General features: G+C 42.8%; 2 protein-coding genes across 3 annotated transcripts in view; both read left to right on the top strand.

The window, feature by feature from the left end:
* Positions 1-3,248, top strand: part of LOC101470522 (uncharacterized) — a 3,839-nt gene extending 591 nt beyond the window's left edge. Inside the window, exons 2-3 of the mRNA XM_004555675.3 lie at positions 427-1,068; positions 2,336-3,248. Of these exons, the coding sequence (XP_004555732.3) occupies positions 427-1,068; positions 2,336-2,832 (1,139 nt within the window). The 3' untranslated portion in view covers positions 2,833-3,248. The remainder of the gene's footprint in view (positions 1-426; positions 1,069-2,335) is intronic.
* The window catches only part of rasgef1ba (RasGEF domain family, member 1Ba), a 131,623-nt gene that overhangs the window by 94,156 nt on the left and 12,946 nt on the right, over positions 1-24,521 (top strand). Inside the window, exons 1-8 of one of the 2 annotated variants that reach the window (XM_004555674.4) lie at positions 8,762-9,057; positions 15,983-16,165; positions 16,278-16,400; positions 16,591-16,728; positions 21,690-21,905; positions 22,362-22,436; positions 23,275-23,370; positions 23,857-23,959. In XM_004555674.4, coding sequence (XP_004555731.1) covers positions 15,989-16,165; positions 16,278-16,400; positions 16,591-16,728; positions 21,690-21,905; positions 22,362-22,436; positions 23,275-23,370; positions 23,857-23,959 — 928 coding nt within the window. In that variant the 5' untranslated portion in view covers positions 8,762-9,057; positions 15,983-15,988. Of the gene's footprint in view, positions 1-8,761; positions 9,058-15,982; positions 16,166-16,277; positions 16,401-16,590; positions 16,729-21,689; positions 21,906-22,361; positions 22,437-23,274; positions 23,371-23,856; positions 23,960-24,521 lie in introns of those variants that run through there. The other variant, XM_004555672.6, reaches the window with a different exon arrangement.

Raw genomic sequence — 24,521 nt, 5'->3', positions numbered from 1 at the left:
TTGTGTCAGTTAACATAGTTTGCAGTTAAGTGAAAAACTGCTGCAAACATACAAATTAAAGATGCAAAGTGCTGTTAGCCTTTCTGCTAACAGTGTAGTAAACATAGAACAATGTAGAACTGGAGAGATCAGATCAGTATCATTTAATCTAGCTGTGTGAGTCAGGACCAAACCACTGTTGATCCAAATGTCAGACATACACACCAAACTCTATCATCCCAAAGCTGGGATACTTGTAACAGCAGCACTGTACAGGCCCTCTATTATACTACTATATAATAAAGTGCCATCACTCATTTCATTTATCGTATTCAGTCAGTATTAAAATATAGAATGTTATTTCCCCTACATGCACCTAATAAGCTAGCTCACAAGTGTTTTCACTTTTCAACAATGAAAAAATAAATCTGTATTGTACATGTGCAGGGAAACGAGAGGCAGAGCGTTCGGTTAACTGGACGGCGGAGGAAACTCAGGTGCTCCTCTGCGCCTGGAGCGATGAGCGAGTCCAGAAGACTTTGGCTGAAAACCTCAGAAACCGGCATGTCTTCAAACACCTCTCAGCTCGCATGAGTGAAATGGGTTTCTCTCGGAGTCCCCACCAGTGCCGGCTTCGAGTCAAAACTCTCAAGGCTAACTACGTGAGAGCCAAACTGCAGAGAAGCATGGACAGCTCGCAGCCGTGCACTTTTAAATACTTTGCCGAGATGGATGCGGTGCTGGGCCGAAGGACAGGGGGAGGGGAAGGAGGGTCTCATTTTGTTTCACACCAACAGGTGTCAGAGGGCCACTTTGACTCCACTGATGGGACAGGGAGTTTTACCTCGGATTTAAATTCCAGTACAAACATAAGTGGACACCATTGTGGCTCTCTGGGGAATTCAATGAGGCAAAATTTAAGCTCTTTAGAGGAGAGAGCAGGCTGTCAGCTGGACTCTGAGGTAAAGGTAGAGCACAGAGAAGAGTCGGTGGATGAGTTAGAGTACAGCGACACGGGATTCTCACAGCATCCGAGGGACAGGCACCACGAAGTTTATCTGGAGACAGCCATCCACCCGAATATTAACGGTATGTACTGTTACTGAAATAATAATGTAAACAAGACACATTTATCTTATTTTAGGAGCTAAAGTCAAGAAGATTTTTACATTTTGTTTAAACAGTACGGGTCGGAGATAGATCCTCAAAATTTTATCTGGATATTTCAAGAAGATTTGTGATAATGGTTTTAACAATGTAGGGAAAAAATGCTTTATTGATTCTTGTAGCTTGCAGGCCACAGCACTTCGAAGCGTCAGTAAATGAAGGGCATTTTTCATCCTTCTTTTGCAGTACTGCTACTGATGGCGATGCTCAGTAGAGTAATTACTTTTGGTCACACATCACCACCTACTATATCGTCCTTTATAGCCTGGTTGTGTTGGTGTTTTGCTTTTGCCTCAGATGTTTTGCCTCGAGTGTGTTATTTCCCTGCATATTTTGCAGTGTCGTGCTTTATTTGAGGTCAGTTAAGTAGCTAAATATTTAGTTTCTAAATCATCAATGAAAGCAGACATGTTGCTCTCAGTGTCAGATATGCCTGGGCTTGGGAAGGCTATATAAATGATGTTGCAGCGTGACACTTTTAAATGTCAAGTAATCATTCATCCCAGTATTATCGTTGATGACATATGGCACAGCTGTGGTGTGATAGACCCAGAAAGGGCTAAAGAATCACCAGGATTTGAAATGAGAGATGCTTTGTTCCAGATACGTCGGAACTTGGATGTTGAATGTGGAAGTGACATTCTTGAGTTAGTGGGTTCCATAAAAAGCGAGAACATATTTTTTTTGGTTCTTAGCAATATGGAGTCTTTCAGGTATCACTAGCAATAAAGCATGATACTTTTTTTTTTTTTGCTCTTCGAAAGTGTCCGAAAAAAGCCTGTAGCTGTGTTTGCTCTGTTCTAAGCCCCTCCCACCAGACATGCGCAGCAGTTTGTGCTTCAAATGATGCTAATTCAAGTCTTCAAATGAGGTTTTAACCTCCTTGGTGAAATTCCTCGACTACATAACTCTTTATATTCTATTATATTTTTCCCATGTGGTATTATTGTTGTACTCTGACCTGAACAGGTCTGGAAAGCCTCTTTCTACAGGCTCAAAACATAAAGCTTTGAGGAGGAGAAGGACACTTGTTCCCTCTGAGTGCACTTGAGTTATAACAGGCTGAATGTTTAAAGTTGAGACAGACTTCATGCTAATAACCAAACAATTGTGAAAATATTTGTGGTCTATTAATCAATCCTGTCATTAATAACACCATGCATGTATTGTTTTATATCCTGATTTGCAGGTACAACAGTGGAAAATAGCTCAAGCACTCCTTCTCCACATTTGGTCCTACCTCTGCCTGCTCCTCCTGCTCCCACTCTTACCCAGTCCACTGCTTCTCCTCTCCCAGCACCTCCAGATATAAACCCCAACATTCTCCCTGCCGACCATCACCCTGCACCTTCCTGTCTCGAACCTGTCCTTAAGCACCTGTCAGAGTGCTTCCAGCAGCTGGTCTCTGAGACCCGGAGCTTGCTGGTGCAGCTGGAGAGTCAAAGGCAGGAGCACGCCCGATGGCACCAGGAGCTCCTGGCCCAGTGGCTGCAAAGGGAGGAACGGCGGCAGAGGGAGACGGCTGAGAGGGAGGAGAGGAGGGAGAAAGCTCGCATGGAGCACGAGATTAGAGTCCTGGAGCTCCTCACCAATCTGAGCAAACAGCAGGGGTGTAGCTGTGAGGGCAGCCGGACTTTAGCAGGGGGACAGGCTGCTCCAAACCATACTAACAAAGACAGGAGATAGGAGTTTTACAGTGGCTGACCCAAAGTGCGGACTGATATTTCTTCTCAGGTGGACACAAATAACATTAGCAATGAGGCAAGCTCCCACAGTCAGGCCAGCCCGAATCCTGAGTGGGAGATTTTAGTTGAGCCAAGTGCACAGATAACCCCCCCCCCCCCCCCCCCCCCCCCCCCCACTTCCAAAAAAAAAGAAGCGGAAAGTCTGTGAGAATAATATGACTGCTACTGTTACTTTGACATTTAAAGGCCCAGAAATCCAAAAAAGAGGAAACTACAGTTGAAGTGTAAAAGAGGAATTTCTTCTTGTTTTTGCAGTCACATTGCTGAGGGGATTTCTGCGATGTCAGTGAATTTCGCCAAATGTTACAGAGTTGTTTTGATGAACTTTCACAGAAATTAAAAGTGTATATTTTTCAACCAGTTTCGACTGAAATGTGTTTTTCACAAGTGACTTGTTTCAGTTATTTATTGCAACTGTTGAGCCAAAGTAAGAATCAGTCGGCATCATCTTCAGCGTGTTTGGGTTCAGTGGTGGCGTCCTTGGATCTAGATCAAAGCTTAACTGTTCATACAAATAACCTCTCTTACTTTTGAAGCAATGTGAACCAACCTTGAAACAACAACAGCAAAATCAAATCAAAATATTTAAGTCAGTGTACAGGATTATATGTGTGTGTGAATTGTAGTATTAATAGAAATTTTCCAACATACCACATTAAAAAGTGACTCCTGTTTCTAATCCAGATGAAAATGATAAACAGATGAATAATTAAATCACAGCTTTTGCAATAACTGTGCAATAAGTTGCAAGTATGAGATGTTGTCCATGCTGTGTGACAGCACATCAGATCTCCATTCATATCAAACTTGCTTCTGTTACATGAAAAAGTCATTAAAAATAAACAGCATTGACAGCTTAGCGGTAATAGATGACCATAACAGACTAAAGTCAAAGGGCAGATGCGATGAGAGAGTCGCAGGTTTGATTCCTTCAGTGTTTACTCAGTTTGTCCCTGCGGTCCATTAGCAGGATGCAGGGCTGTGACCTGGCTGCTTCAGTGGGGGGGGGGGTGACAGAAAGAGGCAAACAGTTTACTGTACATTCCTGACGCCTGTGTTTGATGCTCAGTGTTGAAGCTATTTTGGGAAACTAGCACAAACATACAGTGAAGTCTGTTTATTTACGTCTCCGCGGGAACATTTCATACCCAGCATGTCAGCCTGGATGTTACCCCCGCTAAGACCTTTAGCGCAGCTCCGAGACTCCAGGCTTCGAGTTTCTTCGTTGCTGTGGTGTATATTGTCTTCCTGCAACACTCGGCAATTTTCTCACACTCATGGGAGACATTTTTATTAAACCTCCAGGCTGTGGCTCGCTCCATGCTGATTCTTACCTGAATAGACAAACTGGAAATTTTTCACTCAGGCATTCAGCATTGTCTACCCTGAAGGGGTGTGAACAAGTTAAAATGAAAAAGCCCCACTTCCTTTTGACATGTATGAACCAGATTGTAATCAATACTGGTTTGGCTGGGAAAACCCAACCACTGGAATACTTACTGATGATATCTTCCTTATTGTAAACGGATAAAGTGAAACAAAAACTGCCAAAACAAACAGACCCATCCCACCTGTCTGTTAAAACCTGATGTTTGTGTTAATAAAGAATAAGCCACACCCATCTGTGGACTAGCATGACCCACCATTACATTATAATCCTGCTGCATAATCCCCAATAAGTGAACTTAATTAAGAACATTTATAGGTCTTATTGCTCGTTTTTATCCAACACAACTTCCTTGTGACCTTTATTCTTTGTCATCAGTATAAAAGCATACGCTCTGTGATAACTGAGCCACAGGCTATGATGATATATTCTTACAGATGAACGGGTAGTTTCACACACTATGGACAAGTAGTAGTGTCTATTGTACTTCATATAAGTATGTGTGTGTATATATTCTTCAGTTTTGGAAATTTTTAAAAGTTGCATTTAAAGGAAACACTGTATATTTGACTATTACGTCCTAAATACCAAATCTAACATATAACCATGTAAATATTTCCGACTACATCGCAGGATTCGTAACGTGTTGCAGACCACCCAGATCCTCACGTTCACCTTCTCATTACTAAATTTCCATCTCTTGGGCCAAAGCAGACCTTCGTGCATGTGAAGCTGCACAAACTGTCACACTAATAAAGCACCTGGTTGGTTGTGGTCACATGATGTAAAAAATATGAAAATAAAGTCTAGTTTTCTCTCGTGCTCCTTAACAGGACAGCCTCTAATCTCATCTGCTTTCCTCTTTGTCACAGAGCAGGCCTTCATAAAACACACAAACAACTTATTCAAAGGTTGTTTTCTTGGTGATTTATTTCATTTTTATTGCAGTTTACAGCATGAGGAACAAATGCGCCCCAAATACATGGAAGTTTCAGTTAAATAAAAACCAACTGAGCATTACTTCCTGCATTTCATTTGTGCCTCGTGGTCTTCCCCACAGTGACTTCAAGCCTGATCTCTATGCAGTCATTTAAGCGAGAGAAAAGCCAGATTAGTGCATATACATAAATCTGCGCTAATCCTGGATTACGTAATACAAGTGGATGTTGATGAGATTTGGGATGATTTGCTGTTATTGTACCAGGGCTTATTACTCTGTTCTGACATGTGGAGAAAGTCATCCAGTACAGATTTCTCAGACTAAACTATCAATCAGTGCATCATCTTTGCATGACTCATGGTTCTGTATGTTCATCGGCCTGACTGCAGGGAGAAATGTAATCAGCCTGCTGTTGTTTAAAGCTTATAGGAACATTAAGGAAGCTTCTGAACAAATAAATATCAGTCAAAAATCAGTTTTGTTAGACGATAACATATTTTCTGCAGATATAAGGGAAGAAAATGAGTAATTTAAAGGTTCACTTGTACCGTGCTCCCAATTCTGCCTCCAGTCGGGCTTTCATTGATGCAAAAAAATTTGTATTTAATTGATGTGTCTAGTTGGACCAAAGAGTAATAACTAAAAATACAATATTAGAATACACTTACAATGGCCCCTCTATCTCATAAGAGAGAACACGGCGGCATTGCCAAGATTAGAGTTTGCCAGAGAACACAGCATCAAAGGATTTAATACAGTTGTCACTTAACGATTATGGTTTGCATGTTTATTTCATTTAATACGGATCCATTTTTCCCCTTTTTTTTTTCAAAGAAATCTAATATAGCAGCTTTCCACATAATAATGCAAACCAAAATGTTTAATTTTGCTACAAAAGGCAGCTTCCTTTTATGTCTCACCCACTTAGAAACAGTTGTCATCTTGAGTTGTGTGGACAAATAAGAGAGCGCCAGTGCTGGTTTGAGGAGCTAAACGGGACTTTTTGTATGACTGAAGACAAAAAAAAAAGCAGCTGGAAAGTTCAGTTTCTTCCTGCTTCTACAATTCTTTATTTCTACTAATAAAGTCCTATAATTTAATCAGGACAGTACAGGTAGCCCAAGTTTAGTCATTTCTTTATTACTGTAATTGTTGTCACATAGAGTTTGAAACTAGGGATTGCAGTTTGAGTTGGTGGGTTTGACAGTAGATGGACTCAATTATCATGCTGGGTTCACTGTGTTGAGACTACAGGTGTGATAACAGCACAAAAACAACGCAAAATAAGGATCGGATCCAAAATATGGGCTTTTATTCTTTAATAGTGGATTAGAAAAGATTATGTCAAGTGTACCAGAGTTCCCAGTTTGACCCAGTGGCCAAATTATCATCCAGAAAATTTCAAGCAGTCTGACGTCAGCATTCGATGGAGTGTTATGAACATTTTTTAGCAATAATCAGTGTGTGGCCCCCACACACTGAATCTTTCTGATTATTTAACCTCCTGAATTTTTCTCACTCTCTACTATAAATGTTAATAATAATAATAATAATAATAATGGATTGGATTTATATAGCGCTTTTCAAGGCACCCAAAGCGCTTTACATTGCCACTAATGACTTTGGTCCTCCTCTATGACGAAATGTTACCATGCTAACAGCTAAACTATGAGAGTAAACACTGTGAACGCTGCTGTGTGGCGCTTTTTCAAAGTCTCCATTCTGTATTTAGTACTTGAACAAAATTTGGTGACTGCTGGGTTACACATGGACGACATATGTTGAACGTAACATTGGAGCTGAATAGATAAAATTATTTACACCGGTTCTAAATAAAATGTTTCTTGTTTTTTAAGTTTTCTGTTTAGCCACTTATTTATTGTATTAATCTTTTCTTTCTTTCTTTCTTTTTTTTTTTTACTGTATTTTACTTGTGTTTTTTAAAGGTCTAACTAAGAATGTCACAACGGGACTGAACGGACTCACGCGCAGGCTCTAGGTCTTGAAAGCACAAGAGTCTTTATTATGATGCACCAGGTGATTATTTACAAAAGTGAGGGGAAAGCCGGGCTCCGGGGGTCCACACACGAACGGGAAAGACACGCACACTCTCCGTCCACTCCTCCTCACACTCCACTCACTCGGGTAACACAGGGGTAGGTCCAGGGAATCTGTACACAGAGACACGAATGGGTAGTTAGGTAAATCGCTATGAAACACTTCTGAAGTCATTGAGCTGGGGTTACACTGACGAGGGTCGGCAACGGTCCAGCGACGAGAAACACAGGGCTGCCGTCTTATAAAGGAGCTGGATCACTCGTGATGAGCCACAGGTGCGTGGGCCAAGGGCAGGAGCCCGCAGGTAAGCTCCGCCCAGGCAGAGGGAGGAGGGAAAGAGGGGAAAGGAGAGAGCAGGAAAAAAATAAAAAAAGGAATACAAAACATATGTAGCCGTACTGAGCCGACCGGGTAGGCACAGGGACCCTGACAAAGAATGGGCTTTGCTGATTAAAGCTATAAATTCATGTTCACCAGAGCCAAGTAAGTCAAAGTAAGTCAGTTCCCTTTAGTGGTTTTCACACTTTTCTCTATATAAAAACTCTATAAAAACAAAAAATAATTTTTAAAAAGAAGTTTTTGTAAATACAATATCAATGGTATATATGTTCTGCGTTATAACACTACATTCTTTCATTATTTTGAAAGGGAAGCAGCTTTTGCTAATAAAATGTTAGCATTGTGATTGTCCTGCTGCTGCTGGGTTCATACCTGAAATTGAATGCTGTAAATTTGCTTGTAGTATTTTTTTTTTCTTTACTGAAATCAAAACCCTTGAAAACCCACGATAAACATGAAACACCATCTATCTAGGAAAAACAACTGAAGTTAGCAGATGTTTAAATGTGTATGTTTAGGCACCAGATGTGTAACTGGATGGACAGACTGGGACTTCTTTGGTGTCTTTACCGTGTTTATTGTCTTCTTTAGATGTTGCCATTCTAACATGGTAACCATTACAAGTTCTAAACATGAGTATGCTAGAGCTGTCATCATTAGTGTGCTAAAGTTACAGCTGCAGCTCAAAGCAGAAGCAAATTTAATAAAAAAAAAAATTGCTTGCATTACTCATTTCATAAAATCAGTGAGCTCATGGATTCAATAAAAACAACCTAAAACAAACCCTTAAAGTCACTTTCAGAATTACACCATAATCATAGCCCTGCATAAAATTAATCTAATGTTGTTTTTAATTGTTTAGTTTTTTATTGATGCGTAAACTTCTTGGTTGAAATCTTTACTCGTCTCTATTTAAATATGCTCCCGTTTCTAGAACCACAGTCCATATTATCCGGAGTTTCCTTTGAAAGGGAATGGCTTCATCGGAAATTTCTGTAAATACAGCAAAGCTAAAATGAGAAAGGGAAAGAGAAATGAAATTGAAAACAAGAGATGAGACCAGGCAGGGAGGGGGCGCTTCTCTTCTCTGATTGGCTGCCGCCTCTCCCTCGCTGTGAGGTCTTCAGGCTGCTCGCGGCTCTGGAGCTCAGACACGAGTGAATGCTGCAGAGGAGAGACAGAGTCAGCACTGCTTCATTTAGACGACTTGTTCTTGGAGCTGACTTGATCCCGTTGGCGCTGTGAAAGCGGGAATACACATTTTTTGTTCCCTTTCGCGTTTGCACCTGAATAATGGTGCACTGAGTGTCCGGAGCCAGGAGGAACTGCTGGGATTGACCGTCTGCTCTGCGCGCATGTGAAAGGAGAAATCAGAGGTTGTTTTCGCTTATTTTCAGAGGAGAGATACCAAAGAGTTTGTACCTGGATTACGGCTTGTTGAGGTGAGTTGTGCGTGTTTACAGCCGCACAGTTTTTTGGTTGTTGAATGTTATTCTGCAGACCCGACGTGTCCAAAATGCGCGCAGGTGGTGAAAGAGCGCACTTTATTTCCAGCCAAACGTGAATCTGAATGAGTTGATGCTTTGCGACTCTATTCCTAAATGATCTGTGAATATCAACATTGCACTTTGGTTTTGTTGTGTTCCTTTAGCACCTTTTCCCCAATATTATTTATCCTACTATTACAAAAAACAACCGTGGGCAGTAATACCCAAATTGACAGGCTTTACTAAGGAGCTATTTCTGGATTTTTAATTTTGCTTAATTGACCCAAAGACCTGCCCCAAAAATTGGATTTCTGAAATCGGTGTCAATGGCGGGCTATTTTTAACCCCCACTACCTTCTGGCTAAGAGGATTCCTCTCTCCCTGCCTCTCCTTTGCGAGACGGTGAGGGATCAGTGAAGTTAATCCCGCATCTCTCCTGGGTCACCCTGGCCTGCTGCGCTTGGTTTTTCGTGCCACTGCTTTGTATTAGGAGCATGAGTTGGAGTTTCCTTAATGTGCTGACAAGGTAAATCCGTTTATTGGTTATTTGGCAGGACGCTAAAAATGTGAGAGTGCCTCCTGGAAGCCCTTGAATGAGTTATTGTTACTGCGGATTACATGTTTGCTACTGTACTCTGGAATCCCTGGGGTTGTGGTGGGATTTGCTTGATGTGAAGCAAATGCAGAAAAACAGATGCACTGGGGCGAAATGGGAAGTTTCCTCTCGTGAAATAAGGGTGCTGAGGCGGCAGGAGGGCTGCATTTCACACAAGTGGCCATTAAAAGGTAAATGTAATCACATGTACCTCAGCAGATCTTTGTGAATTATAAGCTGTCTTCATAGCTTCACCTTAGCTGTGTTTACAGACTGCTTCCTAAACCTGGGTCGCCTCTAGTTTTATAAGTTCAAAGATCAATAAGTAAGGAGCTAAAATTCAACAAAATATATGATGGAATATTTCATCTTATCACAGTCTTCTTTGCTACAGTTACAGCTGCCTGGTTGTCATGGGTATAATGGCTGAACAGGTTCAATATGGTTGAACTGTGACAGAAAACATGAAACTACTGTTTGAACAATGTTTAAATGTGAAGCAGGTCCTGATCCTGATGATCGGACCAACCAATCTGGCATCTTCTGAATTTCAAAAGATGATCTCAGTACTTGCAAACCAGACCAGTACACAGGAATCAGTGTTCACTCTTTCATCAAGAACAGACAGCCCTGCCATGGAGCTGCTGCTGACGTTTTAAGACTTTACCATCAGATCCTAAAGATTTGGAGTAAAATTCAGAAGTAGCAGCTGTAGGGGCACCGTTTCTGCTGTCAGGGGGTTCCCTCCGTGTTGGTGTCTGCAGCGGTGGAAGGATTCATGGCACTGCTGAGGACCGATAAGGCCAGGTGACAGAGTCCCTTATGGAACCTGTGATTTTTACCACTCGGAGCAACAGCTGCAAACATCTCCCTCTCAGCTTATATCCCAGCACTCAACACTGGTGTGAAAACACTCAAGAGAGGTGACATAGCTGTTAGTGGCTGCACGTTATATGTTGATGTACTGCTGCTGGGTAGATGGAGGAGTGTGGCTCACCCTCTGATAGGACGTGTTTGCAGTTATAATAGTTCATACAATTTTAGCTCAGCCAGCAGGAATATCAGGGTCAAGGAGCTTTTTTAATGGCTGCTATTACATGTTAATCACACCAGTTATGGCTGTTTTTGCTAACCTCCAAGAGCAAAAATGGCATGGCAAGTCACATTGACAAGTTAAGACCAAGACCATGAAATAACCCAGAGTTCTTGGAGTCTCTCTAACCTCGTCTCCTTATTTCTGAGATAATGTTTCCACATCACAGCCGTATCTGGTTTGTTTTGGTCCTACCTTTTCATTCCAGTGGTCTGGAACACTTACATTTTTGCTTCAAATTCCTGAACTTACTTTAATTTGAAGTACTGTTGACCACACTCTGGCTTCAAACAACACAACCAATGAGCCGGCCTTATTTAGATAACTTCCACTATTCCACTCCACTCTCCCGTGCCCAGCCACTCTGCAGCTATCTCTCACCCTCATTTCCTCGAGCCATGGATGAGTGAGATTCCTCATGCCTTTCAGTGTTTACACAGTGGGGGGAGGTGGGGGCTGTTGATTTACTGCCTTAAAGTGTCTTGGTGGCTGCATTGCGTTCCCTTTACTGCCATACTGTTGTACTTTGTGCCCGTTTTTCTTAAAAAGGGGGGGAAAATCCTTTTTTCTCTTCAGTATTTCATTTATGTGGGTCCCACTTTTCTGCCTCATTGCTGTTGCACATTTAAGGGTAACGACAGATCTCACTGCTTTATTGCATGACCTGTGTACTTCTAAATAGTCGTATGGACTGTCTGACTCCTGAGAAATTTCTCAGGTAGAGCACACTGGGGTGCCTAAACGGGGAACACGTCTGTTTCCTTGAGTTCAGCTTAAGAACTATGGGAGTGAAGTGCGGAGGCTTTTTTTCTGTACGATCTCTGCACTGCTGATGGACTCTCATCACAAGCAGTCATTAAAAGCATGGGTAGGGTGGGAAGAGCCCCCGTCGCTTCTTTGATAGCCTGTGTTTTGAGAGAGCAGACTGCATCATTCTCCCTCTGGGGAGCAGCCCCACCCGTGCGTTTTGGCGACAAAATTACCTGCAAGCCCGCGTCATCGTTGGGTCTGCAGCCTGAAGGTAATCTCAAATGAATGCTGGAGTTTTGCTTCTTATATGACATTTGCCTGGGGAGGTTTTTTAAATGCTGACCCTCTGTGCTTCCAAATGTCCCCACGTGGCAAAGGGAAGAGAGAAAAATAACATTTTATTAAGCTTTCAGTGAGTCATGGCCTCCTGCACATTAACAATATATTATAAAAGTCCTTAAGTTTCATTTTTGGTCACTTCTTTCAGTTTGGAGAAATGTTGCAGGAGCAGCAGGTTATCACAAGGCAGTGCTGAGTCTGCGCTTTAACCAGCCTGTCGTCTTAGACACTCTGTCAAGTGATCATCTTTACTCTGATGTGTTTAAAAAGACAAAGATTGGCAAAGCTCAAAGTCTGTGGGTGTGCTCTTTCTCTCTCTTCAACCATCTTTTAACTGTTAAATGATTAGAAAAAACCAAGAGTGTGAATTTCCTTCAGTTTTTAAATCCACTTTAAGCCCAAACCAGACTTCTTTTACACATTGAGGCAGATGGCTTTGCACACAAACAACCAGTCAGGCTCTAATTAAAACCACCCATCCAACCTAAACAACCCCCAGCCCCTCTCACGGAGGCGAATTGTGGCATTTTGCTTGTTTATCTTCAGCTGCCGCCCCGGCCGGTGGCCAGGATAAACCAACAGCAACGTGCTAAGAGTTTGTTTTTGTCAGAGCCTGAGGACTCGACATGTGGTCCCCCTCAGCCTGCTACCACCACTCCTGCTACTACTACTACGACTGCACGTGACACCTGGAAGACATGTAAATCTCTCTGCCTCAGCTGTCAGAGCTTGCAAACATCATATGCTTTGTTTAGGATTCTGGTGAAGGCGACAGCTGGTGTGTGTGTGGGGTTATTATATTGCAGTTGATTGAAAGTGGCTCTAATCTGAGTAAAAAGGTAGTTGTAATGCTGCTAAAACGTCTTTTAAGAAGTGTTGAAAAAGAACAAGCAAGATCTCCAGACTGGAAAAATCGGAAGAATGTTCCAAAATAAGATTTCAAACACTCTGACCTGTATTTGCTGCTAGGCACAAATCCTGCTCTGATATGAGACCGAGAGATTAAGGAAAAGGACTCTGTACAGCATCTGATCTCACCGTGTCCTCGATGCATGTTTTTTTTTTTTTTCCTTTCTTTGTATAAGAGACCACCTTTATCTTCAAAGAACCCCACCTGTCCCTGGCAGCATGAGATTAATCCAAATTGTGCTCGGAGACATCAGAGAGGACGAGTGATGTAAAAGTCCTGAAGCTCAGAACAACTTGTTGCAGTGTTATAGCTCACTATTAAACCCAGTTGTTGCACTGTCTTCTGAAAACAGGGCCTCTGTAAATTAATTCAAATCAAATCCCAAAACTCTGGTCATCAGATACTGGCAGAGATATCGCCTCAATTTTCCCTGCACGTTTGAATCTGTAAAGTTAATCTGCAAAGAAAAGTGGATCTGTGTGGCTGATGATTAATTCTTCACATTAGTCATTTAGAAAATAAATACACTTTCATATGGTCCATGATGCTCCCTTGCACATGATGATTTATCTTTTCTCTGTGCAGCAGACGTCTCTAACCTCAGTGGTTAGGAGAGCACACTTGAGATCAGGGTGTTGGCTGTTCAGATCCCAGCTGGGAAAAGTGAAAGACTCGTGTTCTCAGCACTAGATCACCTGCTGCTGTTGATGTGCCCGTCAGCTTAACCCCAGTGGAGCATTCATGGCTGCCTTGCGGACACTCTGCATCTGCGACATCTCTGAGAAACTGCAACTGTGCCCGTGCTGTATTGCTGCTAGAGAAAGAGCGCTTTGGCTCAGTAGAAAACCACAGTGGACTATTTGAAGATCCCAGAACTGAGTGAGGATAGCCCTTTTTCTCCCTCCATCACACTCGTGATGTCCCTCTCTTGTGGGGAAGCCACATGGTGCAGCAGATGCTCGGGCCGCTGTGCCCCGACTCCACACACGCACCATTCTCATGGAAATGGCCATGGTCGTCTGGCTGAATAATGGCTGTGGTGGGTGTGTGCACACGTGCATTATGGAGATGTGGAGGGCGTGTGTGAAAGAGGCAGACTCGGCTGGGTGGGAGCTTCGTGTGTGCTCATGAATAAATTGAATGTTTTGGTATCTGTGTCAGAGCAAACAGGACTGTGTCTTGTGATTTCCCCCCCCCCCCCCCCCCCCCCCCCCCCCCTTTCTTTAATTCACCACTTGGTTGGATCAGCTGATGTTTTCCCTTTTTGTAAGACAGTCTGTAAATCAGGTTGCCTCCACAGGCCAACAAAACCTTAAACTCACTCGAACTGTTTGTGCCAGTGTGTGGGGCAGGTGCAATTTATACCTCCTGGCATCTCCTTCCCTGCCAGCGCTGCACTGCGTCAGCCTTGAAGGCTTCCTGGCTCGGCAGGCAGCCACGGGGCAGCATATTGTCAAGGCGGCAGGGGTGTGAAGGTATATGGAGGTGGGATTGTTGGACCTTGCACTAACCCCCCCTCCAACCCCCACCTCGCCACACACACAAGTGTGAAAAGACTCATTGTGTATCCTCAGCCGTAAGTCTGCCTGGCACGGGACGGAGCCAGGTTCAGAGGTCAGGAGGCTGGTAAACTGCAGAGGAACGTGTACGTGAGGGTTTTGTTCTCTTTGTGGAAGCTGACTTGAATTTTAAATGCGAGACTGAGGAGTTTTTAAAAATCATCCTCAGTTCTTTAACCCTCTCAGGCTCAAATTAAGTTTTTGTTGCTAATGCACAAAAGAATACCTGCAGTGGTACTTCTGAGTAAAAAAAACTCATAAAATATGTATGTGGGGTAATCAGGTTGTTAGCTTTTAACTGTTGCAAATCTGCAAGCCTGCCTTGAGAGTGTTAAAAGGGTATTTGACTGCTAGATCAACAAACCAAGACTTGTTGCTGTAGCAGTCGCAGGTAAGCTGCAGAATTTCTCACCTCTCCCTCTGACATGTCTGTGCTGCTGCTGACCTGCATGCACCTGGAGAGTTTTCCATGGAGGAAGTCATGAGGTGTATAACTGAACTGTTATTCCGTAAGTAAACTGCAAATTACTACTGGCAGCAGTGCTTAATGCACTCCTTTTTCATGCAAGAAAAAGCACCAAAGTTTTGGAATGTAAAATGTCAAAACAAATTTAAAAAGTAATGCAAAGTATAATTCAGTCCAGTGTTTATGGGAATAGGTTGATATGAATCCAGTTTGGGACAGTTTTGTTTCTCCTTCAGCTATGAAAAGGCAGATTTGACACCTAACCTCTCACTGCCTTTGCTCCAGAGAACACGTGTGCCCCTCTCTGTATCGTGTCCTGCCCTGCATAATGATCTATTCTGCCCTCTTCAACACACACAGTCTCCTTCTTGCTTTTAGTCACGCACATTCACATGGCAGGGTCGGAAGTTAACAGACAATGTGATCATACAATGTGCTTTCAGGATTAAAAAAGAAGTCTCTGGATTCTCCGGTGTGAGGATTCTCACAAGCTCTTACATGTTTTTAAGTGTGTTTTCCGTTTTATTTCTCTTCCAGCATAGATGCAGAGCTTCCTTTAATACCACCCGCTTAGGAGTTGAGTCAGAAGACCTTTTGAATTACCAATATTTTGTAATTATCTCATGAAAGCTTAAACCCTCGTTTGTTTTCAGTCGTTAGCGCCGGCATTAGATGTTGCTGCTTACTGGACTGGAGGTGATGCACATTATCTGCATAGTAATGTTGTGGTCATATAGAACAAAGGCCTAATCCTGTGAGGGTTAAGAGTTCAGCTTCCTGTAAAGCTTAGCGGGGTCAAAACTGAACAAACTGTCTGCCAGCTGTGTGTTCCTGTTATCTTGTCATCCAAATGACTCATAAGACTCCATCATCCTCGTGTCCTGTCCAACCCTAATTTTGTTTTTCAGCTCTTTTATTTCTTCTTTTCTCTCAGTCGTCCATTTGTACATCCAAATAAACTCAAACCACAAACCAGAAACCTTAAAAAGTCCAGAGGAGGAAAAGGGTGTCGACTGTGTCCAAACCATTTCCCAAACAAACCTTTTGCTGTCCGCGTTTGCGTCTGGGAGCTATTTCGGATCCGTCTGGACCTGCATCAGCAATCGTGGTTAAATATCTAAAAAGCACCGTCTCACTCTTCCTGTGTTTGTCCTCTTTGTTTGCACAGGACACGATGCCTCAGACACCACCATTCACAGGGCAGCTGAACAGTGGCAGCTATAACAAGAACCTGTACCAGACCAAGGAGGAAGGCTACCCCGGCCTTTATTATAATGATAACAACCTGGTGTCCGGGTCTCTGGAGGCCCTCATTCACCACTTGGTCCCAACTGTGGACTATCATCCAGATGTGAGTGTTGCATTGTGATGCTTTCAAATGCTAAATATATATTTTTAATTCAAGCTTTAAGAATCAAATCATAATTTTTGTTATTTAATAAATGTGTCTTTTATCTCAACAGAGGACATACATCTTCACCTTCCTGCTCAGTTCTCGCCTCTTCATCCATCCTTATGAACTGATGTCCAAAGTGTGTCACCTGTGCACGGAGCAGCAGCGGCTTGGCGATCCCCAAGCTGATAAGGTATGCTGGGGGGAACGGGGTTAAAAGCATGACTTCTATTTAAAAAAAAAACACCATCACTGCTATGTTCAGTTTCGAACAATGGCATTAAAAGTCAGTGAAATATTGAGTTCTAACAGGACTCAAAAATCGTATTAAACTAGGATATTCTTTCACCCTTCCTAAGTACATATTTCACCTGCATTTTCAGATGAGAGTCAGGAAGATTGCTCCCAAAATCCTCCAGCTGCTGACAGAGTGGACAGAAACCTTCCCATATGACTTTAGGGATGAGAGGATGATGCGGAGCCTGAAAGAGCTGACCCACCGGCTTGCCAGCGGAGACGAGGTCAGTCTTTCTTCATTTCCACTCACCACGACACGCAGCAAAAGGGGTTTTCTAGATCAGTCAAGTAGCAAATGACCTGCTGATTAGATAATATGTTTAGTTTTAGGTGTTATCACCAATAGTGCAGTGCTGTTTAGTAGACTGCACGTGCAGTAAAGCTACAGGCGCAGGCAGATTTTTTGCAGATAGCAGCGGAGGGAGGTGGAGTGGGGGTATCTCTGGCAACAAAGCACTTTTGAGCCCGGATCGGTTGAGAGAGAAAAGCCCCATTGTTTATGGCCTAGGTGGGTTTTTTGTCATCCCTGCAGTGCTCCTTCTTAGGCAGCATTTGGATTGTTCCTCTGCAGCAGAGCTGAATGTCACCGGCTCAGTGCGCCTTTAGCCTTGCTGCAGCCTGTTTTTAGTAGGCTTGAACAGTTTTTTGTCCCGTACCCTCTGTTATCTTTGGGGTACGTGCTGACCCTCCGACTTTACACATTTAGATATAGAAACGTTGTTTTGACAAGCAGTGACTCGACTCATGCTATGTATGTTATGAAAGGAAGTGCTAGCATAAGCTAAAGTACTAGCAGGAGGCAAAATGGAAATTTAGAGGTGAAAGCCCCCCACGTGAACCATGACAGGTTAATATGTCTCTCAAATATGAGTGCTTGCACTTGGCAAGCACTCATATTTACAGAGCTTCGAAACTGCAGAGCTATGCTAATGTAGATCATTTGTCCTGTGGGACAGTTTGTTTCATGCAGGGATTCACTGAAAGATGTTTCCCTCATGATGATTATTAAAAAAAGGTCCCATGATGATTCGTCAAGTTTACTGTGCTTCGTAACTCGTGCTCCTATCCTTCCATGTCACCGTCTCATGTTCCCAGTTAAATTTTCTTTGGTCTGAACAATTAATGATATTAGTCCTCATCAGACTGGATTCTTCCAGTGCACGTGCTGATTGTTTGAGTCATTCCTTTTGCTCGGGAAAGTGGCACACACAAACTAAGTGTGTGTATTTTTGGATGTTTTAGTTGTTGCAGCAGCAGCTTGTCAGGACCAGATAGTGATGAAGAAGAGAAACACCCCCCCCCCCCCCCCCCCCCCGCCCCCTCTTTAGCACTCAAGACAAGAAAAACACGCACCCCCACTTTTTTAATCAGGCTCCACAGGACTCATTGATGGTGCGAGGACAAGTATTGATCCTGACTTTATCTAGAAATCAATTCAACCTCACATGACACTTGGACACATTTACAGCTTTCCAGATCCTCCACCCACCCCCATGGAAACTTACCCAGGGTCGACAGCAGTACACACACTCATAGACATTCTTATAAACACGCACTGTTTTGACGGTCATGCAAACATCTTTTGATTTCACACTAGATTGGCTGCAGCTGGCGTTAACACCAAACCTCTGTGGATATTTTTGATAGTTGAAATTGATTCTAGCTTCGGGGGAAACAGGCATTAGGTGAAGATTCCCAGGAACTTTTACCTGAAATAATACCATGCTTGGTATATTTAACAAAAATAAAAATAAAAATGAGAGGTACTATTTGCTGCTAGTCAGTTAAGACCAAAATGAAACATTATCTCTACTGGCAAATAGAGTTAAACTAGATAAAGAGAAACCATTGGCACGCTATGGGTGAATTACGCAATAATGCACACTTTACTTTCAATTTCTTTTCCAAACGAGTCTATTTTAAGTCTGTTTTTAAATAATCTTTCCAGGAGTTCCCCTGCATATCCAGTACCTGCCTTTGTGTCCTTAGACCTTGCGGGAAATGTAGTTTATGAGATGTTATCAACTAGGAATGAACTTGTTGACTTAATAATTTCGTTGAGAAAGATTGATCGGGTTTACAATACAGCATGTTTTGTACTGACAAAGCAATAGTATCCGAATATCATGAAGATAAACTCAAATGTCATGTAAGCATGGTGTGCAAAGCCTGACCAACAACAGTCCTCTGAGTGAATCGTTCTCAGGGAAGCTTTGATGCCCCGGGTGCACACGTTGCACCAAATAAATGTTAGGGGAAAGGAGTCGAGTTGAACAGTTGTTTATTCATGTGTCCATAGATATTCCCCCCGTGGTGAGAAAGGATGACACCTTATTTTTGGTAGTGTGAACACCGCAGGACATTTCCAGGAAATACAGCTGTTTAAATTGTGGGAAGTGCTTCTCGGGATGGGGCTTTGAATAGATCTGATTTGGAGAAAGTGTGAAACAAAACTAAACATGAAGGCTCCAAATCAGGTTTGAAATTCAAAACATAAATGCTTTAGCATAAGCACGTCTGAAGTTTAGAGTTGGGTGCTGGTTCTTTGGCGAGTCAACCACAGTGCTCTGGGAAGAGAGTCCAGAATAGATGTCCTGAACATCTGGTCAGACTTATGTCCAGACCACACTCTGAACATTCCCAGACCTTGATCTCTGTAGTAAGACTGTCATTATGGACGTGGTTGGATATACAGGGAAGCTGCAGCTAAGGAAAAAAACTGACGCTGTGATCTCGATCTGAACTCGCTTACTGGTGCACAGTTCTTGACCTGAAAATGTGCAGTTTTTATTTTGCATGCTACGTTTTTATGGTAATTTTGATAGATTTTTAGTAGCTCTCACATGATTTAGACACACGAGGTGCCTGACATACCTGGAGAAACTGAATATTCAGATGGAGGCAGGTGTGCTTTGCACCATTGTGAAGTTGGTACTGCAAGAATCTTTGCATAAGAAGCTTAAACAGACAATGGGACCGATATCTTCATTGGCCACAACCATTGCATAGTGAAAATCTGATTCTGATTATTGCATGGTATCATATTGTAATTCACTCTCACCTCTAAACTGTGCATTGTATCAAAGATAACAAAGGAACTCAAAGGCAACAATGTTGGAGTATCAGTTTCTCCTGAATGGGGAGAATCAGTTTTCATCTATGTTCAACATTAACAAATACGACACCAGGCACCTTGAAATAATGCAAGCACACTTTTAAAAACTGGTTTTTATAAAAGACTAAATTCAAGTTCTAACATTAAAGACATGAAACCATGAAACATCTCACTTGTGTTAAACTCGATTCACTCGCACACGGATTATGCCGACTTCACAGATTAATGCTGAACACCAGGGAGGTCTCGTTTAGTTGGCTGAGAGCTACTTCTGCCGCATCGTGACTTGGCACCATGCGCATGTTTGTAGTTTAAAACAATCCGGCCCAGTACACCTTTTACTCTGCTCATTAGTTCTGGTTGAATGAATGTCTAAAAACAGTCGGGCCTTTGCTTTGGGTCAGGTGGTGCTCCACAGGAAATGACACCAGTCAGCCAAGAATAACAGGACCTCTAGTGATATGATGGCATAACCCAGCCATGTGCTCAGAAGTGTCGACTTGCACTGAGCAGTCGTCTGCCACCTCAGGACCGCTGCCAGTGTTGACGGTGAAGGGAATCGCATGCCACTGCTAGGCTCACTCGGTCGTAACGCCAAAAGTTGGGGTGAGCAAATGTGACTTCCTCTGCTTAGAAATGTGACGCATGCCGTTGTCTCCAAGATCCGAGACTATATTTACCCGACCCTGGCCTGTCCTCTGTTTGTGGTGGGGACAGAAGCTACGGCAGATGGTTCACTGTGAAGTGGATTTTCACTGGTGGCATGTCTCGCTGTTGTCCAACTGTGCAGGAGCACGGTCAAGCATTAGCAGAGTTAATACAGTGTTTATCAGCCGGGTTTATTGCAGTGTGTGAGAGAGGACTGAGTGTAAGTGTGCAACTAATGAATCTTAATGTTTGTTTTGCAACAAATTCTTTCTTTTCCTGTTCAGACAATTTTTTTTTTAAAGTTTGGAACTAATTAATGTCTTCAAACTGTAAGCATCGATCTAGAAACAATTGGCAACTATCAAAAATCGGATTTTGGCATTTTTCACTGTTTGTTGAGAATCTACAGCACAGCACTCGTACATAAAACCTGATTTTTCTCTCTGCAGTTTCATTTTTTATTCTGGCAATCACCCCTTGCCAAAAACTGCAGTGTCCACAGAGCCACAGCTGATTGGCTGACACATGAATGTGTCTCTTCATGTGTCATTGCACCTATCACAGCCACATCACCCACAAACAGATGCATTAGTTGCGCCCTGGGAAGGGAATTTCAGAAAAAGGTCCCGCCTTGACTGTTTCCAGCAGAGCGATGAAAGCCCGCTCATTTTTATCCCCAATGTCTGAGTGCAGCACAGACTCGTCATACTTGATTGCTGTTTAGACATCCAGCCCTCCACATCCATTATAAAGCTTGGGTGTTCTTTCCCACCCCTGTTGAACTTGGTCTTGTTGTAGATCCCAGATTCTGGAGGCTGAATTGGCAGAAAGTTCAGAGATGAGAGATGTGGCCGTGAAGGGGTTCTTGGGATCATTCTGCCTTCTCATCATACACAAAATCAGATACACATGTTCTCTTTCCCTCGACCGGCCGTCTTATACAACTTCTATGCTAAAGTGGAGCAGAGAGGAAACTGTTATCTAATCGTGGCCTGTTTGAGTCACAGGAAAGTTTCAAAATAAGATGACCTCTCAGCCAGTAAGCCAAGAGTCCCCTGCCCTATTCCCCGTGAGCTGATGAGAATTATTAATAAACCTGGCAGGAAGAATTTTGTGTAACATTGTGATTGATATTGTAGTAAATGAAAAAAGGCTCATTTTTCTGCAATTTACACTTTGATGGCTGTTCTGTGGCTCTGGACTGTGAACTTGCATCTTTCATCACCTGCACCACCCTGAAACGCAAAACAAGCAAAGTTAAAGTACAAGGTTAAGAGTTGGGTGTTCTTTAATGTGAAAACAAGCTTCATATGATACCCAGTACTGTTTCTGAAGATGCTAGTAAAGCTAAAGTTCCTGGCAGATGGCATACTAACCTAAAACTGAGTTCCAGCAAACAGATTTCCTTCTTTCTCCTCACAGATTTACAGGAAGGCAGTCAGCCAGATGAGCCAGGGCCTCATCAGGAGGTTGACGGTGCTCAGCCAGTACGAGGAGGCGCTGGGCAAAATCAACGCCACTGCGGCTGAGAGGCTCACGGTTCTAAAAGCGAAGCCTCAGGCAGCCATACAGAGAGACCTGCTGTCTATCTGCAATGACCCCTTTACCGTCGCCCAGCAGCTCACACACATAGAGCTGGTAAGAGAAGCAGTTCTTAAAAATCTGTTTAAATGTCATTTATTTTGAAGTAAGCTCTAAATGTGACCTTCCAAGGAGCAGTCTGAAACCGCATCACTGAGACACACACAGAAGTCAAAGAGAAGCAGGCCAGATCGATATCAGAGAGGGCGACGCATGTCAGAGCAGGACCAGATCTCTGTGATGGACTGATAAATCAGTGTGGTGATTGATTGATTTGAAACAGTGCTGCTTAACCACAGTCATTACATATCAGCTAAATCAATGTGAAAAACAGGGTTTAATTGTACAAAGGTTCTAAAAAGGGAGATAAAATGTAGGCTTTAATGATGCGAGATAAGTCCCAAACTAACTTTGAACAAGTAGGGAAACCATCTGGTGACTAAACCTTTTACGGTCCTGGTGTGATGCAAACTGTTCGTGGATTCTCAGAGATTTTTCTTTCTCCCTTTTCAGGAAAGACTGAGTTACATCGGACCTGAAGAATTCGTCCAGGCTTTCGTCCACAAGGACCCTCTGGATAATGATAAGGTAATGACTGCATGCTTCAGAATACATCAGCAGATAAGAAAACACATACAGTAGTTATGCAATTTTTTTTTTTTTTTTTTTTGGCTGAAATCTGGTGTGTAGACTTGATTTGTCTCCGATGGCCTAGTTTCTCTTCCAGAAGGATGTTAAGTTTACACAGTGCAGTAACTGCCTGCTGCATGGGTCAAAGTGAGGGCAGGTTATTTGCAGACGTTAGCAGCAGACCACATATCCGCTCCCCTCACACACTCAATCACACCACAATTTCCTCAAATCATCCCAGTGTCTGGATTAGATGGGCATGCATGCACCCCATCTCCTAGCAACCACTACTGCCAAGGGTTTGCATTGGTAAGGTGTGTGTGTGTTTTGGGGCGGTGTGGTCTCTTTTCTGGCGTTTGGCTGCTAGGCAACGGGCCAGTTTTTTGGAAGCCAGGGTGATGGGGGTTAAGGCTGCCTTTGTTCTTTTAGGCTAGCTTGCCTCGTACCCCCAACGAGCCACTTGAAAACACGGGGATAACTCAGTCTGTCTGCATAAAAAGCGACATGTTCAGTGGCGGGAACTCGGCATGGGCGCGAGTGGCTTAAGGCTCGAGGAATGTGTGGAATTATATCAAGAGGAATCCACACAAAGAGCCAGCATGCGTAATGTGAATAACATTGACCGCTATTGTGCTTATAGATGAAAAGCAGGGGGAAGCTGAGTATTATTGGCTGCACAGGTCCACTCATTTATTTTTATTTTTTTAATTTGTTGAATCGATTGACATCGACTGGCTTTGCTTTTAACTTCAGTTCTAACTGAAGGTGGGTTTTCTTTGGTGTTTTTTTTCTGCAGAATTGCTTCAGTGATCACAAAAAGGCCAGCAACCTGGAGGCCTATGTCGACTGGTTCAACAGACTCAGTTATCTGGTGGCTACAGAGATCTGCATGGTAGGTAACAAACAGCAAGCCAAGCAGTAAACTTCACTGCTAATGAAGGCGGATTGTTGATGGTACACAACCACTGTTATCTTCATTAGGGATAAAATCGCAAGGTTAATTTTTCAGATAATTGTTTAGTGAATGAAGTACCCAAAGGAATGTTCACAGCTCAGTTTACACTAGATTCTTGCGTAATACATTAAAATATGGCCGAACCATAGGCTGTAAATAAAAGATGGACGTAGCTTTCATGTCCCAAAAGTCCAGCTGAAAGAGGAAGTTCCCTAAAACAAGGTTAAACAAGGCTGCGGTGTCTGGGACAGGCTAAATAAACACTTTTCATGCTTGTCAAATAAAATAAAGAAAGAAACAAAAACTCCCCGACAATGATTACAACCTTTTCGGGGAACAGCACTTCGCTGTTTGGTAAATGTGTTTGTTGGAAATAAAGCTGAGGCATAATGCAGTTTTTAATGTTCTCCATTTTGTTAACAGCCGGGGAAAAAGAAGCACCGAGCCCGAGTCATCGAGTTCTTCATCGACGTGGCGCGGGAATGCTTCAACATCGGCAACTTTAACTCCCTCATGGCCATCATATGTGAGTTGGAGTTCTCTTTTTTTCTCTCTGAGATAAAGTTTTGTTTCATTGCTGCACAAAACCTGAAGCGATTGTTCCCACAAGGTGATGCTTTGCACTTTCCTCATTCAGACGTGCACTCTGCACTTGCTTCCTCCTGTGTAGGCCTCTGCACAGAGCTTGTTGTCTTGTGGGCATCATCATAAATTTGATTAGTGCTATAAATTGCAGTTTGTTTGTTTTGTTCATGCTGCGGTGCAGTCGCCCCGTGGCAGTAACCTCTCCTGACATTGTCTCAGTTCATTTCCACCTTACGTAATTTTCTTCAGTTTAATATTATGAGTGAAACTTGGCAGCAGATGGAGCGGAGTTCATGCAGATAATTGTCTTGATGGAATTTGTTCTTTGGTCACTCAGACAGTTTTTCCCATGGCTTTCTGCTACGTCTGCTTGTACTTACAGAATCACTCTTATATAGTCACTGCAAAGTCTGCACATTGTAAAATACATTTATGAACCTATTGTCCCTACTTCCAGTGTCTGCGCTTTTGAAAAATAGCCCAAAAGGTATAAAATTGCAGGA

Source organism: Maylandia zebra, linkage group LG12, assembly GCF_041146795.1.
Source record: "Maylandia zebra isolate NMK-2024a linkage group LG12, Mzebra_GT3a, whole genome shotgun sequence".
NCBI classification, from domain to species: Eukaryota; Metazoa; Chordata; class Actinopteri; order Cichliformes; family Cichlidae; genus Maylandia; species Maylandia zebra.
Note: the sequence above shows the minus strand (reverse complement) of the source record. Positions and strands in the feature narration are given on the sequence as shown.